Source organism: Moschus berezovskii, chromosome 20 (genome assembly GCF_049115385.1).
Source record: "Moschus berezovskii isolate FMDL1 chromosome 20, NW_MosBer_1.0, whole genome shotgun sequence".
NCBI classification, from domain to species: domain Eukaryota; kingdom Metazoa; phylum Chordata; class Mammalia; order Artiodactyla; family Moschidae; genus Moschus; species Moschus berezovskii.
In genome coordinates, this window is record NC_142479.1 from 61,639,764 (window position 1) to 61,658,837 (window position 19,074).

Below are 19,074 nucleotides of genomic sequence, written 5' to 3' on the forward strand. Positions count from 1 at the left end.
AAGTACACATGTATAACACCTTATTTTATCTCGTTCACTGATTATTAAGGGTGTCCATACAGTTTTTAAAGTATTTTTTCCTGTTCAAAAAAATAGGGTCATGTCCTTGAATACCACTAAATGACCTATTAGTGCCCACTCTTCTTTAAAGAGTTTACAATATACTTTAAACTTTAGATGAGTCTGTCAGTTCTAAAATTAGTTTCTAATTCTTAACTAAGCTTTCTCATTCGCTCATGTATGTGAACAGTCTTTACACCCTTGTGCATACGTATAGTTCAGTTCAGCTCAGCCGCTCAGTCACGTCCGACTCTCCGCGACCCCATGAGTCACAGCACGCCAGGCCTCCCTGTCCATCACCAACTCCCGGAGTTCACTCAAACTCATGTCCACAGAGTCGGTGATGCCATCCAGCCATCTCATTCTCTGTCGTCCCCTTCTCCTCCCGCCCCCAATCCTTCTCAGCATCAGAGTCTTTTCCAGTGAGTCAACTCGTCGCATGAGGTGGCCAAAGTATTGGAGTTTCAGCTTTAGCATCAGTCCTTCCAATGAACACCCACGATTGATCTCCTTTAGAATGTACAGGAGTTAAAATCTTTGGTCATTCTCACATTTGGGTCTTCTCAGAGCAAGTCTTCATTGATTTTCTTTTATTCTGTGTGCAAGTCATACTAACTGGTGTGTCTTAGTACTGTGGGGTTGTATCTTGGATGTTGGAAATGGTGTGTATGTTGTGGATTCTGTTAGAATGCAGGGTTTTTTCACTTTAAGCATTTTAGGGCTCTGGACCCACCTGAACAGTCTGCCCCGTGATGCAGTTGGGTGGGGTCAAGACGAGAACGGGGCAGATGAGCTGCTGAGCACCAAGCTGAAGGAGGCATGAGCACTCGGCTTCATGCCGCTGCGAATGGGAATGTGGTTTTGTAAGGTGATTTCCGACTGTTCACGTGGTGAGTCACATTGAGTGTTAACCACCTCTGCAATCCTGAGACAAACCCCAGTTGGTCGTGGTGTGTTGTCCTCTTATTATCAGTTACTGCCAAATCCGACCAGCTGTGTATTTAAGGATTTGTGTGTGTACATGTGTATAAAGTACACGTCTGTAGTTTTCTTATAAAGGTCTTGTCACATTTTGGCATCATGGATTTTGGGTTAGTAATTTTATAGTTTTGGCATCCATTTTAAAAGTATTTATACCACAGTCACCAAAATAGAAACAGTGGATTTTAAAAAAAAAAGATCTGTGGCAGCACCTAGTGAAATTTATATATATTTTATCTGTGAGAAATGTCACCATGAATAAAGGCTCTTTTCACCTAGGCATCTGTTCGGACTGCTGCCCACAGATGCTGGCGGAATATCAGATTCTGTAGAGTCCTCATCCTGGCCACCAGTCAGAGCTCTGTCATCAAGTACGGTCTGCGTGACGGTGAGTCTGTCTTCTGGGGGGTGTGAGCTGATGAGGGCTAGTTACCTCAAAGGGCCAATACTTTCCTGGGAAGGTGCTGCGGAAGATGCCTTGATCTCCAGAGCAGATGTGTGACTCCAGAAAATCACAGTGATTCCTGCTGTTCTGACACATCCTCTTGGGGCTGGACTTGGGTCAGCCATGTGCAGGGCATGGCATCTGTGCTGACAGTGCCTGCTGGACGTGGCCTTGAGGTTGCAGATGGACACCCACTACCAGTCCAGCCCAGAATAGTCAGACCGCCTTAACACTGTGAGCAAGAACAAGAGCCACCAATCAAACTACTTTTCTAATTCCAAGAAAAGAGTTGTCTCCTGTTACTCCATTGAAGAGCTCTTCATGTTAAAATCATTGTAACATCTGCTCTTTGGAAGGTCAGCCTGTGTCTTGGAGGACACCATTCAGAACCTTCTGAAAATGGTCCACAAGGGAGGACAGAACGGTTATCAGGCACCTGAAGGCTGAGTTCCCCCCAAGCAACCTCACAGCTTCAGGGAGATTAATTCCATTGCAGCCCAGTTGGGATCAAGACTGGGAGCAGGGGCAGGATGTCTCTAAGAGGTCAGGTAGTCTCCCGAATCTGCTCTGTACACAACGGCCAGTGTATTGTCTGTTTTGATTGAGGCTCCAAAGAAAATCCAGCAGGAGCCATTTTCTGTGAAACTGGGCTTCAGGGTGCTTTCTGTTGTGAGGTGGTGAAGGGCAGACACACACAGCCTTTGCAGCCCGGTTTCTGCAGTCATTTCAAGGCCTAGGTGTGCCTGACGCGGTCACACGCAGCAGTCACCTCCAGGGCCGGTGTTGAGCGGATGAATTTGCTTCCTCCCTTAGCAATCCCCAGGGATCCTGAGCAGAACACAGGTTAAACTCCACTCTCCTTTGCACTCCAACCCCTGAACCCTTCAACCCCTCGTTTTGCTCAGCGGCTGTGTTGGGTCAGATCTGTAAGCTCATCATGTAAATCGTATTTTTCACCCCCACCTTCTTCCAGGTAAAACTTAGAAGTTGTACAGTATGCATAAAATAGACCATTTAAATCACTTTACAGAGTACAGTTCACGGCACTGAGTACATACATTCACAGTGTTGTGCAGTGTCCCTGGTTCCAGAACCTTCCATCATCCAGTACCGAAGCCCCATTCCCAATGGCAGTCACTGCCCATTCTCCCCACCTCCAGCCTCTGGCAAACACAAACATCCTTCCTGTCTCCACTGATTTGTCCCAACCAGGATTAGGACTTGAGCATATTTAGCGGGGCGGGGGTACAGTTCAACCCCCAGCATGCAGTCTGCGTCTTAAGTCTGCAGTCTTCATTCCGTGGGAAATGCCTCTGAGGTTCAGTAGCTTCTTCCTTCAATTTCCAAGTGGGGCTCCACTTAAAAAGCATAGCTTGTTTATTCTTTCATCTACGGAAGGATGTTTGGAATGTTTCCAGATCTGGGCGATCACCAGTAATGCTGCGATCACTGGAGCGCATCACAACAGCCCTTCTCTCCTTCCTCAGTGGTCATTGGTGTCCTTTTTCCTTGGTCATTCCAGATGGAGTTAATCTGCTAATTTTTTTTTTTTCTTTTCAAAGAATCAGTTTTTAATTTCATTGATATTTTTCGTATCTCCTTTTTCAATTATATTGACTGTTTGTTGTGGGTTTAGCTCATTCTTTTCCAGTTTAAGGCAGAATTGTAGACGACTGAATTTTAGGTTTTCTATAACATTTCGTGCTATAAAATTCCCTATGAACTTTTAGCTGTTTTCACAAATTTGATATATTTTCATGTTCATTCTGCTAGTTTTCTAATATTTAAGACTTCCTCTTTGAATCATGGATTATCTCAAAATCTGTTGTCTATGGGACTTCCCTCGTGGTCCAGTGGTTAAGACTCTACACTTCCACTGCAGGGCACACGGGTTTAATCCCTGCTCCAGGGACGTAAGATCCCACATGCTGTGTGCTGTGCAGATCAAAAATAAAGTTTTTTCCAGTATCCAAACAGTTGAGAATTTTAAAAATACATTATTGATTTCCACTTTGATTTCCCTAATTGTCAAAGAGCATACATACTATGTACGGTTTTAATTCTTTAAGGCTTGTAAAGATTTATTACCCAAGATTTGGTATATATTGGTGAAATGTCCATGTGCATGTGAAAAGTTGTGTCTTCTGTTGAGTAGAATGCTCAGCCAGTCACAATTACATTGACTGGGGTTGCTCAGGACTTATAGACTTGCTTTCTGTCTACTTATTTTTTATCAGTCACCTAGAGTTGAACGTTGAAATGTCAAAATGTAATGTGGATTTATCTTTTAATTGTCAGCTTTTGCTTCATTTAGTTAACGTCGTTTAACTTTCCTTGAAGTCTGCTCTGTCTGAAAATAACTACTTCTGGGAATTCCCTGGCAGTCCAGTGGTTAGGACTCTGTACTTTCACTGCTCAGAGTTCAATCGGGGAACTAAGACCTCATAAGCCACTTGGTGTGGCCAAAACAGAAAAACTACTCTTACTTTGATTAGCGTCAGCATGGTTATCTTTTCCTGTTTATTTCATCTATATGAAATGTCTTCATAGTTTCTTGTAGACAACATAGTCGTGTTTTTCGATCCACTCTGACAATCTGTGTTTTATTGGTGTATTTAGACCATTGACGTTCAGTGATTACTGATATAGCTGGATTAATATCTACTGCGTGTTACTGTCTTGCACTGTTGCCCTTGTTCTTTGGCAGTGTTATGCCTAAGTAGTTGGTTGTGGTGGTGTTTTGCATTTATCTTGATTGGCATTCTCTGAGCTTCCTGGAACTGGGGTAAATTCTGTCTCATTATTGTTTCAAATATTTCTTCTGTTCCTTTCCACTTTCTCTGGCACTCCTGTTACACACAGGTTTTATACCTCACGTAGCTGCCCCACGGTCCTTGGATATTCTGTTTTCTCCCCCCTAGTCTTTCTTGTGTTACCTTTTTAGTTGTGAATGTTTCTACTAATACTTTCTGAAGCACAAAGATTCTCTCAGGCGTGTCCAGTCTACTAGCAAGCCCATAAAAGACATTTATTTCTGTTAGTGTTCTTCATAGTTCTTTTAAAGGATTTCCAGCTTTGTGCTTACATCGCCTATCTGTTCTTGCATGCTGTCTACTTTACCCATTAGTCCTTAGCATATTAATCCTTGTTTTCAATCCCATCTACTAAACCAACACCCCGTCACATCTGGTTCTGATGCTTGCTCCATCTGTATGAATTGTTTTCCTTTTAGTTAATCCTTGTAATTAAAAAATTTTATTTATTTACTTATCTGGCTACTTTGGGTCTGTTGTGGCATGCTGGTTCTTTTGTTGCAGCACTCTTTGGATTCTCAGTCCCCACTCTTGTATTTTCCCTTCTGTCTTTCCAATCTGGGGGGTAGTGGTTTGCCCTGCATCCTCACCTCCCTTAGATCCAAGATGAGTTGTTGATTCTCAGGCTGTTGTGCTATTTACATGGTAGGATGGATGGAATGACGACTTCCCAGCTCCATGGAACCAGAAACCGAAGTCCCTGCTTCACTTGAGAGTTGTTGGGTGCTTAGAACCTTAGGACTGTTGTACATCTTGGCAAGGTGACCTTGTACCATTATGCAGTGTCCTTTAGGTGTGGTAATTTTCCTAAGGTCTACTTTTGACATTAATATAGTCCAAATTTCTTTTGAATGTTTGTAGGATTTCTTATATCCTTTTACTTTTAACCTATCCATATTATTTAAAGTAAGTTGGGTCTTTTTGATCCAACTGACACTCTATTAATTGGTATGCTTAGACTGTTTATATTTAATGTAATTATTGATAAGATCCTACCATATTATTTTTTGCTTGTTCCCTCTGCCTTGGTTTCCTGTTCTCTGCCTTCAGTGTTATTTCAAGAAACATTTAGCATTCCATTTTAATTTGCCTACTGGATTTTCCCTTTATCTTTGTTATTAGTGATTGCACCAGTGACTATGGCACACAAAGCTAGCTTTTCGGTCTACTTCAGAATGTTTTACCATTTCAATATAGAAATGTAGAGACCTATAGACCTTTGCCTTGCTCCTTTGTACTGTGTTTGTCAATACGTATTATGTATATACACTGAAAACCCTGACAGACAATGTTAAAACTTTTACATTGGAAAGTTAGGATATTTTAAAGAATTTAAGAGGAAAAACTAGTTATTGTATTTCCCCAAATATTTCTGTTGATCTCTTCCTTTATTCCTGAAATTCCAAGGTTTCTCTCTGCTATTACTTTTTGCCTGAAGAATGTCCTTTAGCTCTTTTTGAGCATCTCTACTGGTTAGGAATTCTCTCAGTTTCCTTTCATCTAAGAGTATCTTTTTATCTGCACTCCTGATATTTTCTATGGATACAATATTCTAGATTGACAGTTACTTTCAGCCCTTTGAAAATTTTCTAGGCATATGGCCTCCATGGTTCCTGATGAGAAATTTGTATTCAGATTATTGTTACTCTGTATGCAACGAGTTACTTTTCTTTGGCTGCTTTCCAGACAAAATGTCTTGTTTCATAGCCAGTGGTAATGCCTTGACATGGTTTTTCTTTGCCTTTATGCTATTTGAAACTCTGAATCTTTACAATTATATCTGGGACATTTTCAGGCATCAATTAAAAAAATATTTGTTTTAAACATTGATGTCTTTTTCCTCTTACTAGAAATTCACTAAGCCAGTGTATATTAGATCTTTTTATATTATCTCACAGGTCCCTGAGCCTAAGGTTTGTTTCCAAGCATCCTTCTGTTGATCCACTGGATTTTTTATTTGTTATTATTATTTTTTTGTTATTTTTGAGTAGCTCTTGGTTCATTTCAAGAGCATCTGCCTTTAATTCATGGAGTTTGGTTACAATAATTAAAGCCATAGAAAGCTAATGTCCTTTTCCAATTATTCCAGCATACTTCAACTGACATGTTAACTTTCTTTCCCCTTAAGAGATTTTCCTGGCACAAAGAGATTTTTGTGCATTCTGGACATTGTTTATGAATCTGCGTCCTGTTTAAATCCTCTAGTGAGTGTAGAATCTTTTTTTTTTTTTTTAAGCAGGCAAATAACCTAACTAGATTCAGACTAAACATGCTGACCTGCCCTCCGTAGGCTGTAGTTTGGGGTTAGTTGTTTGCCAAGCTCTGCAGTGCTATCTGGGGCCAATCTTTATGGGAGTCTGTTCAATTAATAAAGCCTTTGCTTTGCTTCCTCAAGGTCAATTCCAGGCATGTGCAGCTGAGAGTGAGCTCAGAATGCCATACCTAACCCTAGGGACTCTTTCTCTAATGTCCTGTCTCCCAGGTACCCCCCTTTCTGGCCTTTGGCTAAAAAGCTCAGGCTTTAGCCAGTGTGTGATGTACACTTCTTGTATTTCTACCCTCCCCTGACCCTGACCTTCTTTGGACTAGAAAGAAGTCCCCTTGCCTAGTTCCTCTTTTGAGTCCTCAGCGTCTCAAGGGCTACTGCTTACTATAGTTTTGTGACTTTCCTCCCCATGTCCCACAGGGGTCCCCCCTTCCCTCGTGGGGAGAGGGCTTCTCTTGGGTATTCTGTTCATTCCTAAGATGCAGCTCTTACATTCATGCTGTTCTGGAGTCTACACTAGGAGATACAAGAGGGAGGAAAAATTCAAGAAAATGGTCACCTCACTGGTTGTTCTTACAGTTTTAATACTCCTGCTCCTATTTCTTTTTTCAGAGAATAGATGTGATAGATGCTTTATTTATTCAGCCAATGGTTGAGACATAGGGCAGAGTGTGGGACCTCAGGACATTTCTAAGATGAGAAATTTTGTGCCTGCAGCTTTAGTCATCTCATCAGGTCACCTGAGACCCATGTTAAAATCTAATTTTGTACTGCTGTGCACATAAACGTGGAGGCAGAGGTCACAAGAGACACGTCAAGTTAGCACAGTATTCCACAAAGACCCACGCTAAGTGCTGGCCAGCAGGCCACCACGGAAACCACTCCATACTACGGATTCTTTCACCTCCCATGTTTAGGCCTCAACTTACTATATGGTGACTACACAGAGATTCATGACACGCCCCATGCTTGCCTTTCTTCCTCTCGCCTGGGCTGCGCTGCACTGCATGCGGGATCTCGGCTCAGGGATGAGATTGATCCTGTGCCCCTGGCAGTGGAAGCGTGGAGACCTAACCACTGGATGCCAGGGAATGCTCCCTAATGTCTTCCTTACAGACAAAATACGGCCTAAATGTGGGCCTGCTCACAATAGCTTGGCTTTTGCCTACGTGATGAAACTCATCAGTTAACTGAGTTGTTTCCTGTACCTAAAGGCTTCCTTCAACATCTTTCTTAAAAAGTATGTAATTAATTTGGCTGCACTTGGCCTTAGTTGTGGCATGCAGGCTTAGTTATGCCATGTGGGACCAAACCAGGAAAAGAAGCCAGGCCCCCTGCACTGGGAGTCTTAGCTAGTTGACCAGCAGGTAAGTCCCTTACATCTTTTCCTTGGGTAAAGGTAGGCTATTCTCTAAGATACCTGTCCTCCCTTACTTGACTCAGTTTAACGTCCACAGGGTGACCCTATAACTGCTGGAGTACCTTTTCCTGAGTGAGAAGTGGGAGGTAAGACCTAACACATCCTAAAGCATCTATTAATACAACATGGACAGCAGACCCGAAAAAATATTTAGGAGTGCTTCCGTTAGGAAAGACAAGCCTCAGTACATGAGCAGCAGTTCTTTTATGCTAATATGAACTGTTTTTACATTAGGACATGAATGTCAAGAACAAAACTCCCTGTGAACTCTGTCCTTGAGCTTCAGTTATCTCCCAGAGAGGCCTCTGTGTTATCATTTCAGTGTTCCTCCTTCCTCCTCCTACCCCTTAGGACATCAGCAATCTGTGCCACAGACTTTTCAGTAGCTGGACAATCTAAGTGTTAACAGTGACTTGGGGACTGGAGTACCCGTGTGCCTCTAAATTTAGACACAATTTTCATCTCACGGGAGAATGTATCTCCGGCTCAGGAGCAAATCAGAAGAAATGGCAGCTACAACCATAACCTCAAAGTTAGTTTTAAAACTCCAACAGGATGGATAAAAGCCAGCAAGACTTATCACTGCCTGTGACCCAACTCCCTTTTCCCATGCAGACACTCAGTGCCCCCTTTCTCCTGGGGGAGTCAAGGAGCCTGCACTGCTGTGGTCACAGCAGTGTCTTGGAACATGCGCTCCAGTGCTACCGAGGCCTTTGGCATGCTCGGAAAAGAGCATATAAAAAAGCAGTGCCTGCTTAAGCTTATCAAAATGACAATGATACTCTGTATTCAATTAAAATTAATAAAAATATTTTATTGAATTTCAGGAACTTGGTACTTTTAAAATTTCAAACCTTTGCACACAAATCACCACTATACTTTCTAGAATAGTGGAGGTTAGGACTTCAAGATTGTCACTTGTCTCCTTGTAGTCACATAGCACAGAAATCCCAAGTCCTGACACGCCCCACCCCCTTCCGACCGTGGCCTCGCCTACTCTGTTGTTCTAGGAGAGGACGATGTGAAGGGTGATGCATTTAAGGAGCTCAACTGTCTGAGTGGAGACTCTACTGACACGAGAGGAAGATCAACCCTAAATCATGCACGGACATCCTGGAATACGCCACATCACTTGGATCACGTGTGAGTTTCCCTTTTGTATTTTTGTCTGGTTCAGGGCAAAGCTGCTGAAATGAAGTTTCTAGTCCCTGAGGGAGCTCAGAAGTTTGGCAAAGGTCAAAGCAGAGACTTCCTGAAATGACACATTTAGGAACCACCAGTGGACTGCTGGGCGGGAGTTAAGTGCAATGTGACTGTTGATGTAGCACCAGGTGGGGCCACAAGCTCAGTGACTCCCAGGTGTTGAAGGGAATTCACAGCTAAATTCAAACATTTTAAAAACTGCCTAGGACATGGCAGTTTGTTAATTCTGCCTTTTCCTTGATATTCTTAAATATCTATGTGCCAATGAATGAGCCAAGAGAGCAGGAAAAAGGAAAGAGAATGCCTCACCTTTGAAAAAGACATACTCTAGCTCCTGGAAGCAAAAACTATCCTTCTCCCTTTAGATTTGAGAACAGGTACTTTTCTTACCTATCAACCCAGCAATCCCTCCAAACCCAAAAAGTCTACATTTTAGGCTCAGAAATAATCAACTTGATAGACTGGGCTTACACAGGGAAAGTCTACCGGCGTCTTTCGGGATGGCGATGGAGATGCGTCTCCTGGGCAACACACGAGGCATCTGCTTAGTGTCACCTGAGCCATCTCCCTACCAAGGTGGTCTTGTCCACTCACCTCCCCAGAGCTCACGGCCAGGGGGCTGCAGTGGCCCATGACTGACAGGTCTGGAGCACTCAGTGGAGTGACCCGACCCCACAAACAGGACACAGCACATCTGAATTATTTTCCAAATTGCAAACCTTCTGTGTAAAAAGACAATTAAAAATATACATTCCAAGGTATCTGTAAAGTGCCTGGGAGATGTAGGTTGCTGCCCTGAGGTGCTCTGATCCGTCCGTGCTTCAGTCTGCAAGTTAGATTTTGCTACTGTCACACACGTGGTCTCATTCACATGATGGTTTTGTTTTTATTTTTTTAAATGGCTGAGTTATAAATCCAGCTAGTGTGCAGTAATTTCATAATTTTAATATGCATTATCTGCAGTAACATTGTGACAGCTCCATACCGTGGATTGACACACAATACTTAGAACAGATTTATCATATTTGGTCTTTAGGTAAATAATAAATGTTTTAAAATTGCCTAAATATACCATTCTGAGCCATTTCATTCCACCAGGAAAATACAGGGGTTTTTTTTTTCCCTCTCTTTAAAAAAAATTAAATACCAAAATAACTACATTTAAATAAATAACGTTATGATGATGACATTTCAAAATTCACAATAAGGCCAGAGCCCTCTTTCTGTTTGCATGCTGCTCAGCTCTGACCCCAGAAACCTCTGGAAAGGTGAGTGGCTTTCTTGCAGAGGAACGCGGGCTGAGGCCGAGTGGCCTCCGACTTTTCATTCTCTCACCTTTGTTTCCTTTTCTCTCGCTTTTATTTTTTATAGGAGAGAAGTCAGCCTTAGTATTAGATTCAGTTCTAAAAGGTTGAGGGGAACTTCCTATTACAAATCAGAAAGAAACCTGGGTGTTTCCAACGCTTACCGGACGGAGGGTGCCTGCTTCCAAGACCCTGGTGTTAATAGGCAGCTTCTGCTCCACCCCAGCAGCTGCTCCTGCTGTGAGGGGGGCAAACCACAACATCATGGGGCGGCTGGCTGGTTGGACGATGCCGAGAGCTGGTGACGGCACCTAAAACAGTGAACGTGTCACGGAGAAATCTGTGACCTTTGTTTGAAAAAAGTGTGTGATAAAAGATTGAATCTTTTTTCCAAATGACAAAGTAACAGTTCTGTCGTTTTAAACATACACAATACGTAGGAGACTTGTTTTACTTAGAGTGGAAATTATGCCAGGGACAAAGTCAACACAAAGAAACAAACAACAAAAAGTAGCAAGAAAGAGAAATGGGTAAGTGCAGCTCCAGGAGCCTGGCAGCGCTTTCCGTCAAGGTTACAAGTGGCCCGCGGGTGTCCGTCTGTATGTCCGTCCTACACATGGAAATGGAGGAGGATTAAATTCATCAGGTAACTGCTCTAACATGAGAAATTTGCAGATGTCAAGTAGCTCCACCTGACTTAAACAGGACAGACAAAAGTAAATCATTCCATAGGTTGAAAACAAACAACAAAAACAAACAAAACTACGTTGCTTCTTCTCCCCAAATGAAATCCACACAAAAGGTCCTGTGTGATTCCAAAATTTCCAGAGTAGAAATGGAGTGATCTGAAATGTCAAAGACCCCATTATTTTGTAAAGAAAGAAAGTACACCTCAAAATATTCTAATTCCACATGTGAACAACAAAATACTGTCTTGTCTACTGGCAGCGGGCGGTGGGGTGGCTCCGGCCCAGGCCCAGCAGGTCCGCTCACAATGGGCGTGTCCTCCCTGGGAAGGACCGTGAGTCTCTACTGGGAGCTGAGCTGAACACTGGGCTGGGAGACACTGCCGGAGCCCGGCTTTGCTGTTTGTGGTTCTGATGTTCAGGGGTGACTTCAGTCTTAAGGAGTTTTAAGGCCACCTGGGTTTGTGTTTCCAGTGCTGAGGTGAAGTCCAACCGCAGGGCCCTCTACCCACCGAGGGAACACGCTCCGAGCGTCGGTGAGAGGCAGTGTCTCCTTTTGGCACCACAGAGTTGATGTTAAAGTGGGAAATGCTGTCCCGGCTGCTAGTTCTGGACGCCCTTCTCCCGCATGGCAGCCGGCGGCGCGTCCACACTCAGGGCGATGACGAGACCCTCGCTGTCTTCCGTCTTGACCCGCTTCAGCTCCGGCTGCTCCGCTGGGTCGCCGTTCTGGCGCTTGGTGGGCAGGGAGGCGGAGGCTGAGGCATGTGTCGCCAGCATGTGCAGGGGACTCGCTGCTGCTGCGGAGAGACAGTGAGTCAGAGCCCGTGAGTCTGGATGGATGCTTGTCCCTGCCAGGCCCCTGGGGATCAGAAACCCCACCACATGTTAACTGTGTGAACAGTGAGTCCTCCTCTGAACGCACAGCATCTGTTTATTGCTTCCAATAGTGGGTTGCCTTGCCGCAGTGGGAAGGGGTGAGGGCGGAGGACTGAGGCAGGGGCAGGACACAAAGCAGATGGCTTTACTGTTTTGGCCAAGGGGCTGCTGCTGGCTTCTCCTCGATGCAAGGCCTGAGCCCAGGAGGGGACTGGGGTGTAGCAAGCTAAAACTGCATCTGAGACACATACCTGCTCCAAGCTTGTCAGGGGAGGGATCTCCAGCGAGCCCTAGGATGGCTTCCCCACACCCCTCCACCCAAGCCCATCCTCTCTCTGGTCTTCATCATGGAGAGGCCCTTCTCCTGGACTCCCGCTGGCACAAGGGCCTCCACCACCATGCCTGCCTCATGGTCTGCATAACCAAACCGCAAGGGATAACCAAAGAAGGTCATCCCACACCTAGAAGTGCTCTTCCTCCAAGTGGGAAGGCAGACTGGGCCTGGGTTATTTACCACAGCAGGGCTGAGGGTGGGGCAGGGTGTGTGCTGGAGGAGCGACCTGGAGAGGCAGCATCCTGTCCAGGAAGACCCCTGCCCCCCTACCCAGTCCCTTCAGGCCCCAAGGGAGGTTTAGGACCATGGCAGCAGGCGGCCAGATGGAGAATGATGTGCACACAGAGCCCAGAACAGCGACCTCATCTCATGAACATGCCTGAACCCCAGCAGTGACGTGTGCGCTGTCTCGCCTCCCTGATGTTAGTAACTTGACGTTAATGCTGCAGCAGCTCATGACAGTTTGCTCTACATGCTGCGTAAGAGCTGTAAGCATAAGGGGTTTACACCAAGCTTTACGACTCTAGGTGTTCGAATAGATCGCTTTAGCTAGCACGAGGGACTACAGAATTTCCTCCCAAGAAATGGAACTTGAAGCTAAGTGCAGAGACGGGGTAGGGGGCAGTTTGCAAAGTGAAACAGATGGGAAGCCACAGAACACACACTGAGGTCAAAGAAAGGGGAGTTCCAACACTGCCAGGACTCCAGTGCCCCCACCCTCATCTCCAGATTCAACACCATTCCAATTAAACGATCATGTCTTCATGGAACAAAGGGACTGGCAGCTGGACCTGGTTAACCAGGGGCCTCTGGCCATCTCCACTGTCATCTCTTAAGAATGACTGCTCTGTCACTTTCAAGAATAAGGACCTGTGTGCTGCAGGGGCAGCACTGCAGTGAAGCCTGGGTTCTTCCAGCAGGACACACACTTCACTGCTGCAGTCCACGGTGGAGACACAGAGCCCTGGTGAGTTTGGGAGACGTCCCACAATACTCTGGCTTGAATAAAAATGCTATTTCAGGAGGATGTAGCAATGAATCAAAGCAGAATGGAGTTAATGGTAGGTCAGGACAAATGGTCAAAGACTGAAAAATTATGCTACTGGAAGAAGAGGCTGATGTGGCGGGGCAGGGCAGCAAGGCCTGCCCTATGGGAGGCACTGCTGGAGATGGGGCCTGGGTCCCAGTTTCTCAAGCAGGCATGGTGTGGCTCCTAGGCCATGCTGAGCAGGGTCTTCCACTAACTGATCTGCAAACCCTTAGGAAAGGTGACAGGAAAGGAAAGGACCTGGGCAGTGAGGGAGCCTGAGAGTGGGCAGAGAAGTCTCAGAAGGAAGATGGCAAAGGGGCACTTAGGCCACAGTGAGCAGGTGGGATGCCACCTAAACACGCAGTGTTGCCCCAGGACTCCACATCCAACCCAAACGAGTCGCTGAAGAAACAGCACAACCTTAACCATACTAGTGAACCGCAGGTGTGGGCCTGGCACTGAGGCCTGCGCTGCAAGCCCGCCTCACAGCCAGACTCATCCCACCTCTCCGCCCCTCCGTGAGCACCGAGCATCAAAACGTGCCCTCCCTGTGCCCATGGCGGCAATAACCAGAGCTCAAGGCACCTGCCTGGAAAGACAGGCTTCCTTTTCTGAGGGTAGGAGGCAGCTGTGATGACGCACTACACTGAGACTCTCCCCTGTGAGGCCACACAGGTGCCCACCGAGCAGGAGGAGCACTGTGTTCCTGTTGGGGTGCCTGGCCCTCAGTCACGTGGTGCCTCAGCAGGAGGGGGACTCAACTCCAGGGTCACCTTTCAAGGGGACGCCAGGCACCGTCCTGAGCCCCCACGCTCCCCACCCATCCATTAGCATAGTCCGCATACAGGCAGAGGCCAGCAGCTACAACCTGGATGGTGGCAGTCTCCAGGCCGGTCCTCTGCAGCCATATTGTGGCTGTGAAACACCCCCAAAACACCCATCTTCGTCACTGGCCCCCAGCTTGCCTGCTTCCCGCACTGGCAGGCCCTGGCTCTGGAGGTCTCCCTGCCAGTGCACTGTCCTACTTGGTTTCCTGGCTGAGTCCTGGATGCCCTCCCCACTCAGGCAGAGGCTCCACTCTTGTCTGAGTGTAACTCATGGACACGTTTCCTGCTACAGCCCAGCACCACTGCTCCTGAGAGGTGCCTGACACAGCTGTGAGTCAATCAGAGCCCTGAGCTGAGCCAGACCAGACGGGACTGTCTCAGGGGGAACACAGGGTGGGGCTTGTCAACTGATCAACACATCCCATGTCTTATATGTTTTTTGATTAAAGACAACCTATACTGTTTATCCATTAACACGGAACGCACGCCTGTATTTTCCCCATAAGGCACATTACAACCTTCGTGCCTAGAACACTCCAGGCCTTCTGAGAACTGGGCCCAGAGCCCACTTGAAAAAGCAAAACCACCACCAAGAGGCACAAAACATGAAACACATGGCCCTCAGCAACAGCAGGGGCTCCCCTGGTGGTCCAGTTAGTTAAGAACCTGCCTGGTAACGCAGAGGACACCAGTTCAATCCCTGCTTTGGGAGGATCCCATGCGCCGTGGGGCAGCTAAGCCTGTGCACCACCATTACTGAAGCCCACTGCCTGGAGCCCGTGCTCTGCAACAAGTCACCACAGCAAGGAGCGGCCAGCACACCGTAACTAGAGAGCGGTCGCCACGCACAGTAACTAGAGAAAAGCCCACGCACCAACAAAGACCCAACACAGCCAAAGATAAAAGAATTTTTAAAAAGAAACAATGGGAAAGACACATGTTCACAGCAGGAGCTGAAACAAGGAGATGGGTGCTACCACATCCCGCTCTGCTGGGAGCCAGCATGCCGAACTCAAATACCTTGCTGCTCCGCGCAGGCCTGCAAAGGACTGTGAAAGCACAGAGTGTCGACTTGGGAGTTATAAGTAAATTTCAGTGATCTGCAAGAAATCTGCAAACATGGCATCCAAGTACAGAGGCTCAAGTGCGTGTGTGGGACCACCTCCCAGGGGTCCCACCAAGCAGCAGCTTTACACGGGGTGGGTGCTGCAAGTACAGAGGCAGAATATTGCCCTGGAGGTGATGCTGCCTCAGTGCTAATCTGGCTGCACCCCTAAGTCCAAGCAGCTCCTGCCCGTGCACCAGCAGAAGGCCATGGTGGTCCAGTGGGTGCCCTGCCTGCTGCAACCACAACCTACACGTGGTTCCCAGAGGAGGCCGGGAGGGGGTTAAAAGAGCACACCACTGGGCAGACAGCCCAGGTTTCCACAAAGCCCTTTTGCCTCCTCAGCACCAGGATCTGGACCCAGAGAAGCACCGGCTAGAGGCCGGCCAGGGCCAGTTTTTGTGAGACGGGAACAGTACCTGTGAGCATAGCAGAGGCTCTTTAGGATGACAAGTGAAATGCTGGTCATAGGGGAACACTGTCAGCAGGGTAAAGACTCCTTTCTTCCCAAGACCACCACCCCACAAGTTGGAGGTCAAGGGCAGCAGAATCTCCACAAAGATGGACTGAGTATCTGTGACCAGAATTGTCGTCCAGTGCAGAAGAGGCTGAGAAGTGACCAGAGCATGTTGGGTTTCTTGGGGAGCAGTATGAGCAGCCCCAGAAAGTGACAAGAAGAGGTTCCAATACACAATGGCCTGGGCCTGACTTCCAAATTCATTCTACGAGGCCAGCACTACCCAGATACCAAAGCCAGCCAAAGACCATATGAGAAAAAAACCAATATCCCTGAAGAATACTGACATAAATATCCTCAAACTGAATTCAACAGCATATTACAAGGATCACACACCATCACCAAGTCAGATTTATCCCAGAAATGAAAGGGTGGTTCAACATATAAAATCAACTAATAGAATACACTGTTTTGATAGACTAAAGGACAATATAATAACACATATGATAGTTAGTCAGCATCAATGCTGAGAGACTGGATGCTTCTCTCAAAATCAAGGATGCTCGTTTGCCAACAGTAATCCACACTGTACTGGAAGTCCTACGGGCAGCTGGGCAGGAAAGGGAAATAAAAGGCATCCAAATGGGAAAGGAAGTAAAACTACCTCTACTGACAGATGATGTAATCTTTCTATACAGAAAATCCTAACAAATCCACACAAAAATAACCCCAAATAAAAAATTCATATAATCAGCAAATGTGCAGGGTACAAGATCAACATGCACAAAAATCAGTTGTATTTCTATACAGTAGCAATGAACAATCTCAAAAGAAAATTATGAAAACAATTCCATTTAGAAAAACATTCAAAAGAAATACAAAGAATTTTAACCAAGACTTAAACACTGTAGGACTTCTATAGTGAAAACTATAAAACACTGTTGAAGAAATTAAAGAAGACCTAAATAAATGGACAGATATTTCATGCTCAAGGATGAGGGAACTTAATACTGTTAAGATGGCAATACTACCCAAAGCAATCTACAGATTTAATGCAATCTTATAAAAATTCCAATATCTCCCCCCAGAATTGGAAAAGCTGGTCTTAAACTTCATAACTCCTGACCCCAAAACTTCCTACCAAGCTAGAGCAGTCAAAACAGTATGATTATGGCATAAGGACAGACACAAAAATCAATGAAATAGAACCAAGAGAAATAAACTCATACATCTGAGGTCAACTGATTTCCAGCAGCGGAGCCAAGACCATTTAACCGGGAAACAACAGTCTCTACAACAAGTGGTCCTGGGAAAACTGGATCTCCACATGCAAAATATGAAGACAGGCACTTGCACGAGATACAAGAATTAACTCAAAATAGATCAAAGATCTGAATGTTAAGAGGTATAAAACTCTTAGTAGAAGAAAACGCAGGGGAAGGTGTAAGTCTTCATGACCTAAGGTCTGGCAATGAATTCTTCTCACCAAAAGCACAGGTAACGAAAGGGAAAAGAAACTAGACTTCATCAAACTTAAAAACTTTTGTGCATTAAAGATACTATCAAGAAAGTGAAAAGAAAAACTGACTGAATGGAAGGAAATATTTGCAAATCATATACAAGTATCCTCCCTACTCCCTTTCGTAAAAGTTTCCTTTATGCCACTTTGCTTTTATGAAATAACTACATCACTACCCATTTTCACTAATGGAAAGAAATCTAAAGAGGATTTTCACTTCTATGGAGAAAGGGGAAAAGCAAAAATAATGTTTACCACTTGTTTTGCAGCAAGCCATTAGAGGCAGCAGCACCCCAAGCAGTGAGTGGCACCGCCAAATTCCTCCGCAGGAACCACACTCCATCTCGGCATCAAGACAGCAGAGCTTTGACCTGTGTTTGTGAGCATTTGTGCTCTACCTTGACTCGTTTTGTACACCCGTTAGCTAGACGTGTTCTCAGGTTTCATGGGAACTCTCTACTTTTGGATAGCAGGGGATACCTGTATCTGATCAGGACCTAGTATCTAGAATATATAAAGAGTTCCTATAACTCAACAACAAAGACAAACAACCCACTTTAGAAAAAAACAGTGTAAGGATTTAGACATCTCTTCAAAGATGCTATAAAATAACCAACGAGCACATGAAAAGATGCTCAACATCATTAGTCACGAAGGAAATGCAAATCAAAATGACAAATAAGATGATCATGATCAAAAATAAAAGGAGAAAATATCAAGTGAGGATAAAAAATAGAACCCTTATACATCACTGAGGATGGAGTGTCAACTAGCTGTGCCTGTTGTGGAAATCAGTTTGATGGCTACTCAATAAATTAAACACACATTTACCATACAACTCAGCAATTTCACTCCTAGGTACACACCCAAAAGAAATGAAAACAAGGATTCAAACCAATACTTTACACGAATGTCATAGCGTTATTCCAAATAGCAGAAGGTGGAAACAACCCAAATGCCCACCAACTGATGAATGAGTAAACAAAATGGAAACACATTCAGCTAGGGAATGATGTACTGACACACACTGTAACATGGATGAACCTCAAAACATTAAAGAGGCCAGTTAACAAAAGCCACAATTCTTACAATTCCATTTATAGGAAATATCCAGCACAGGTAAATCCACAGAGACAAAGCAGATTAGCGGTTACCAGGGACTAAGGTAAGTGGGGAATGAGGAGTAACTGCTTAACAGGTATGAGGTTTCCTTTTGGGGTGATGAAAACGCTTTTCAACTATTTAGAGGTGATGTCTTCAAAATACTGTCAATGTACTTTATGCCACTGAACTGCATACTTTAAAATGGTAAATTCTGCATGTATATTTTACCACAATTTTTAAAAACTACATGTGATTTGAATCCGAAGGAGACACTGGGTATAAAAGAATTTGTTTATTTTTAAAACTATAATAATGGTATTGTGCTTATGTATTAAAAGAGAGTTCTTATCTTTTAGAGATGCATGCTCAAACAGGGAATGACATACCTGGGTGGGAGCAGACAGGGCAGGTGGGGAATATGAACAAGGTTGGCTATGACCTGATTTCCAGAATGTCTGTCATTTTCCACAATAAAAAGTTGAAATATCAAACCTTCTGATTTTCAAAATTCATTAGTAACAGGCACTACTTCCCTTTCTGAAGAGTGATTTTCAAGAGTAAAAGAGGCCACAGCTAGGTCATACAGCATCCACCCAACACCAGTTTTCAGGAAAACCACCATCTCCACTTGCCCACACAAT

General features: G+C 45.0%; 1 protein-coding gene across 2 annotated transcripts in view; it reads right to left on the reverse strand.

The window, feature by feature from the left end:
- Positions 1-8,778: 8,778 nt before the first annotated feature.
- The window catches only part of FOXK2 (forkhead box K2), a 53,023-nt gene continuing 42,727 nt past the window's right edge, over positions 8,779-19,074 (reverse strand). Inside the window, exon 9 of one of the 2 annotated variants that reach the window (XM_088829235.1) lies at positions 8,779-11,975. In XM_088829235.1, coding sequence (XP_088685361.1) covers positions 11,782-11,975 — 194 coding nt within the window. In that variant the 3' untranslated portion in view covers positions 8,779-11,781. Of the gene's footprint in view, positions 11,979-19,074 lie in introns of both variants that reach the window. The other variant, XM_055408264.2, reaches the window with a different exon arrangement.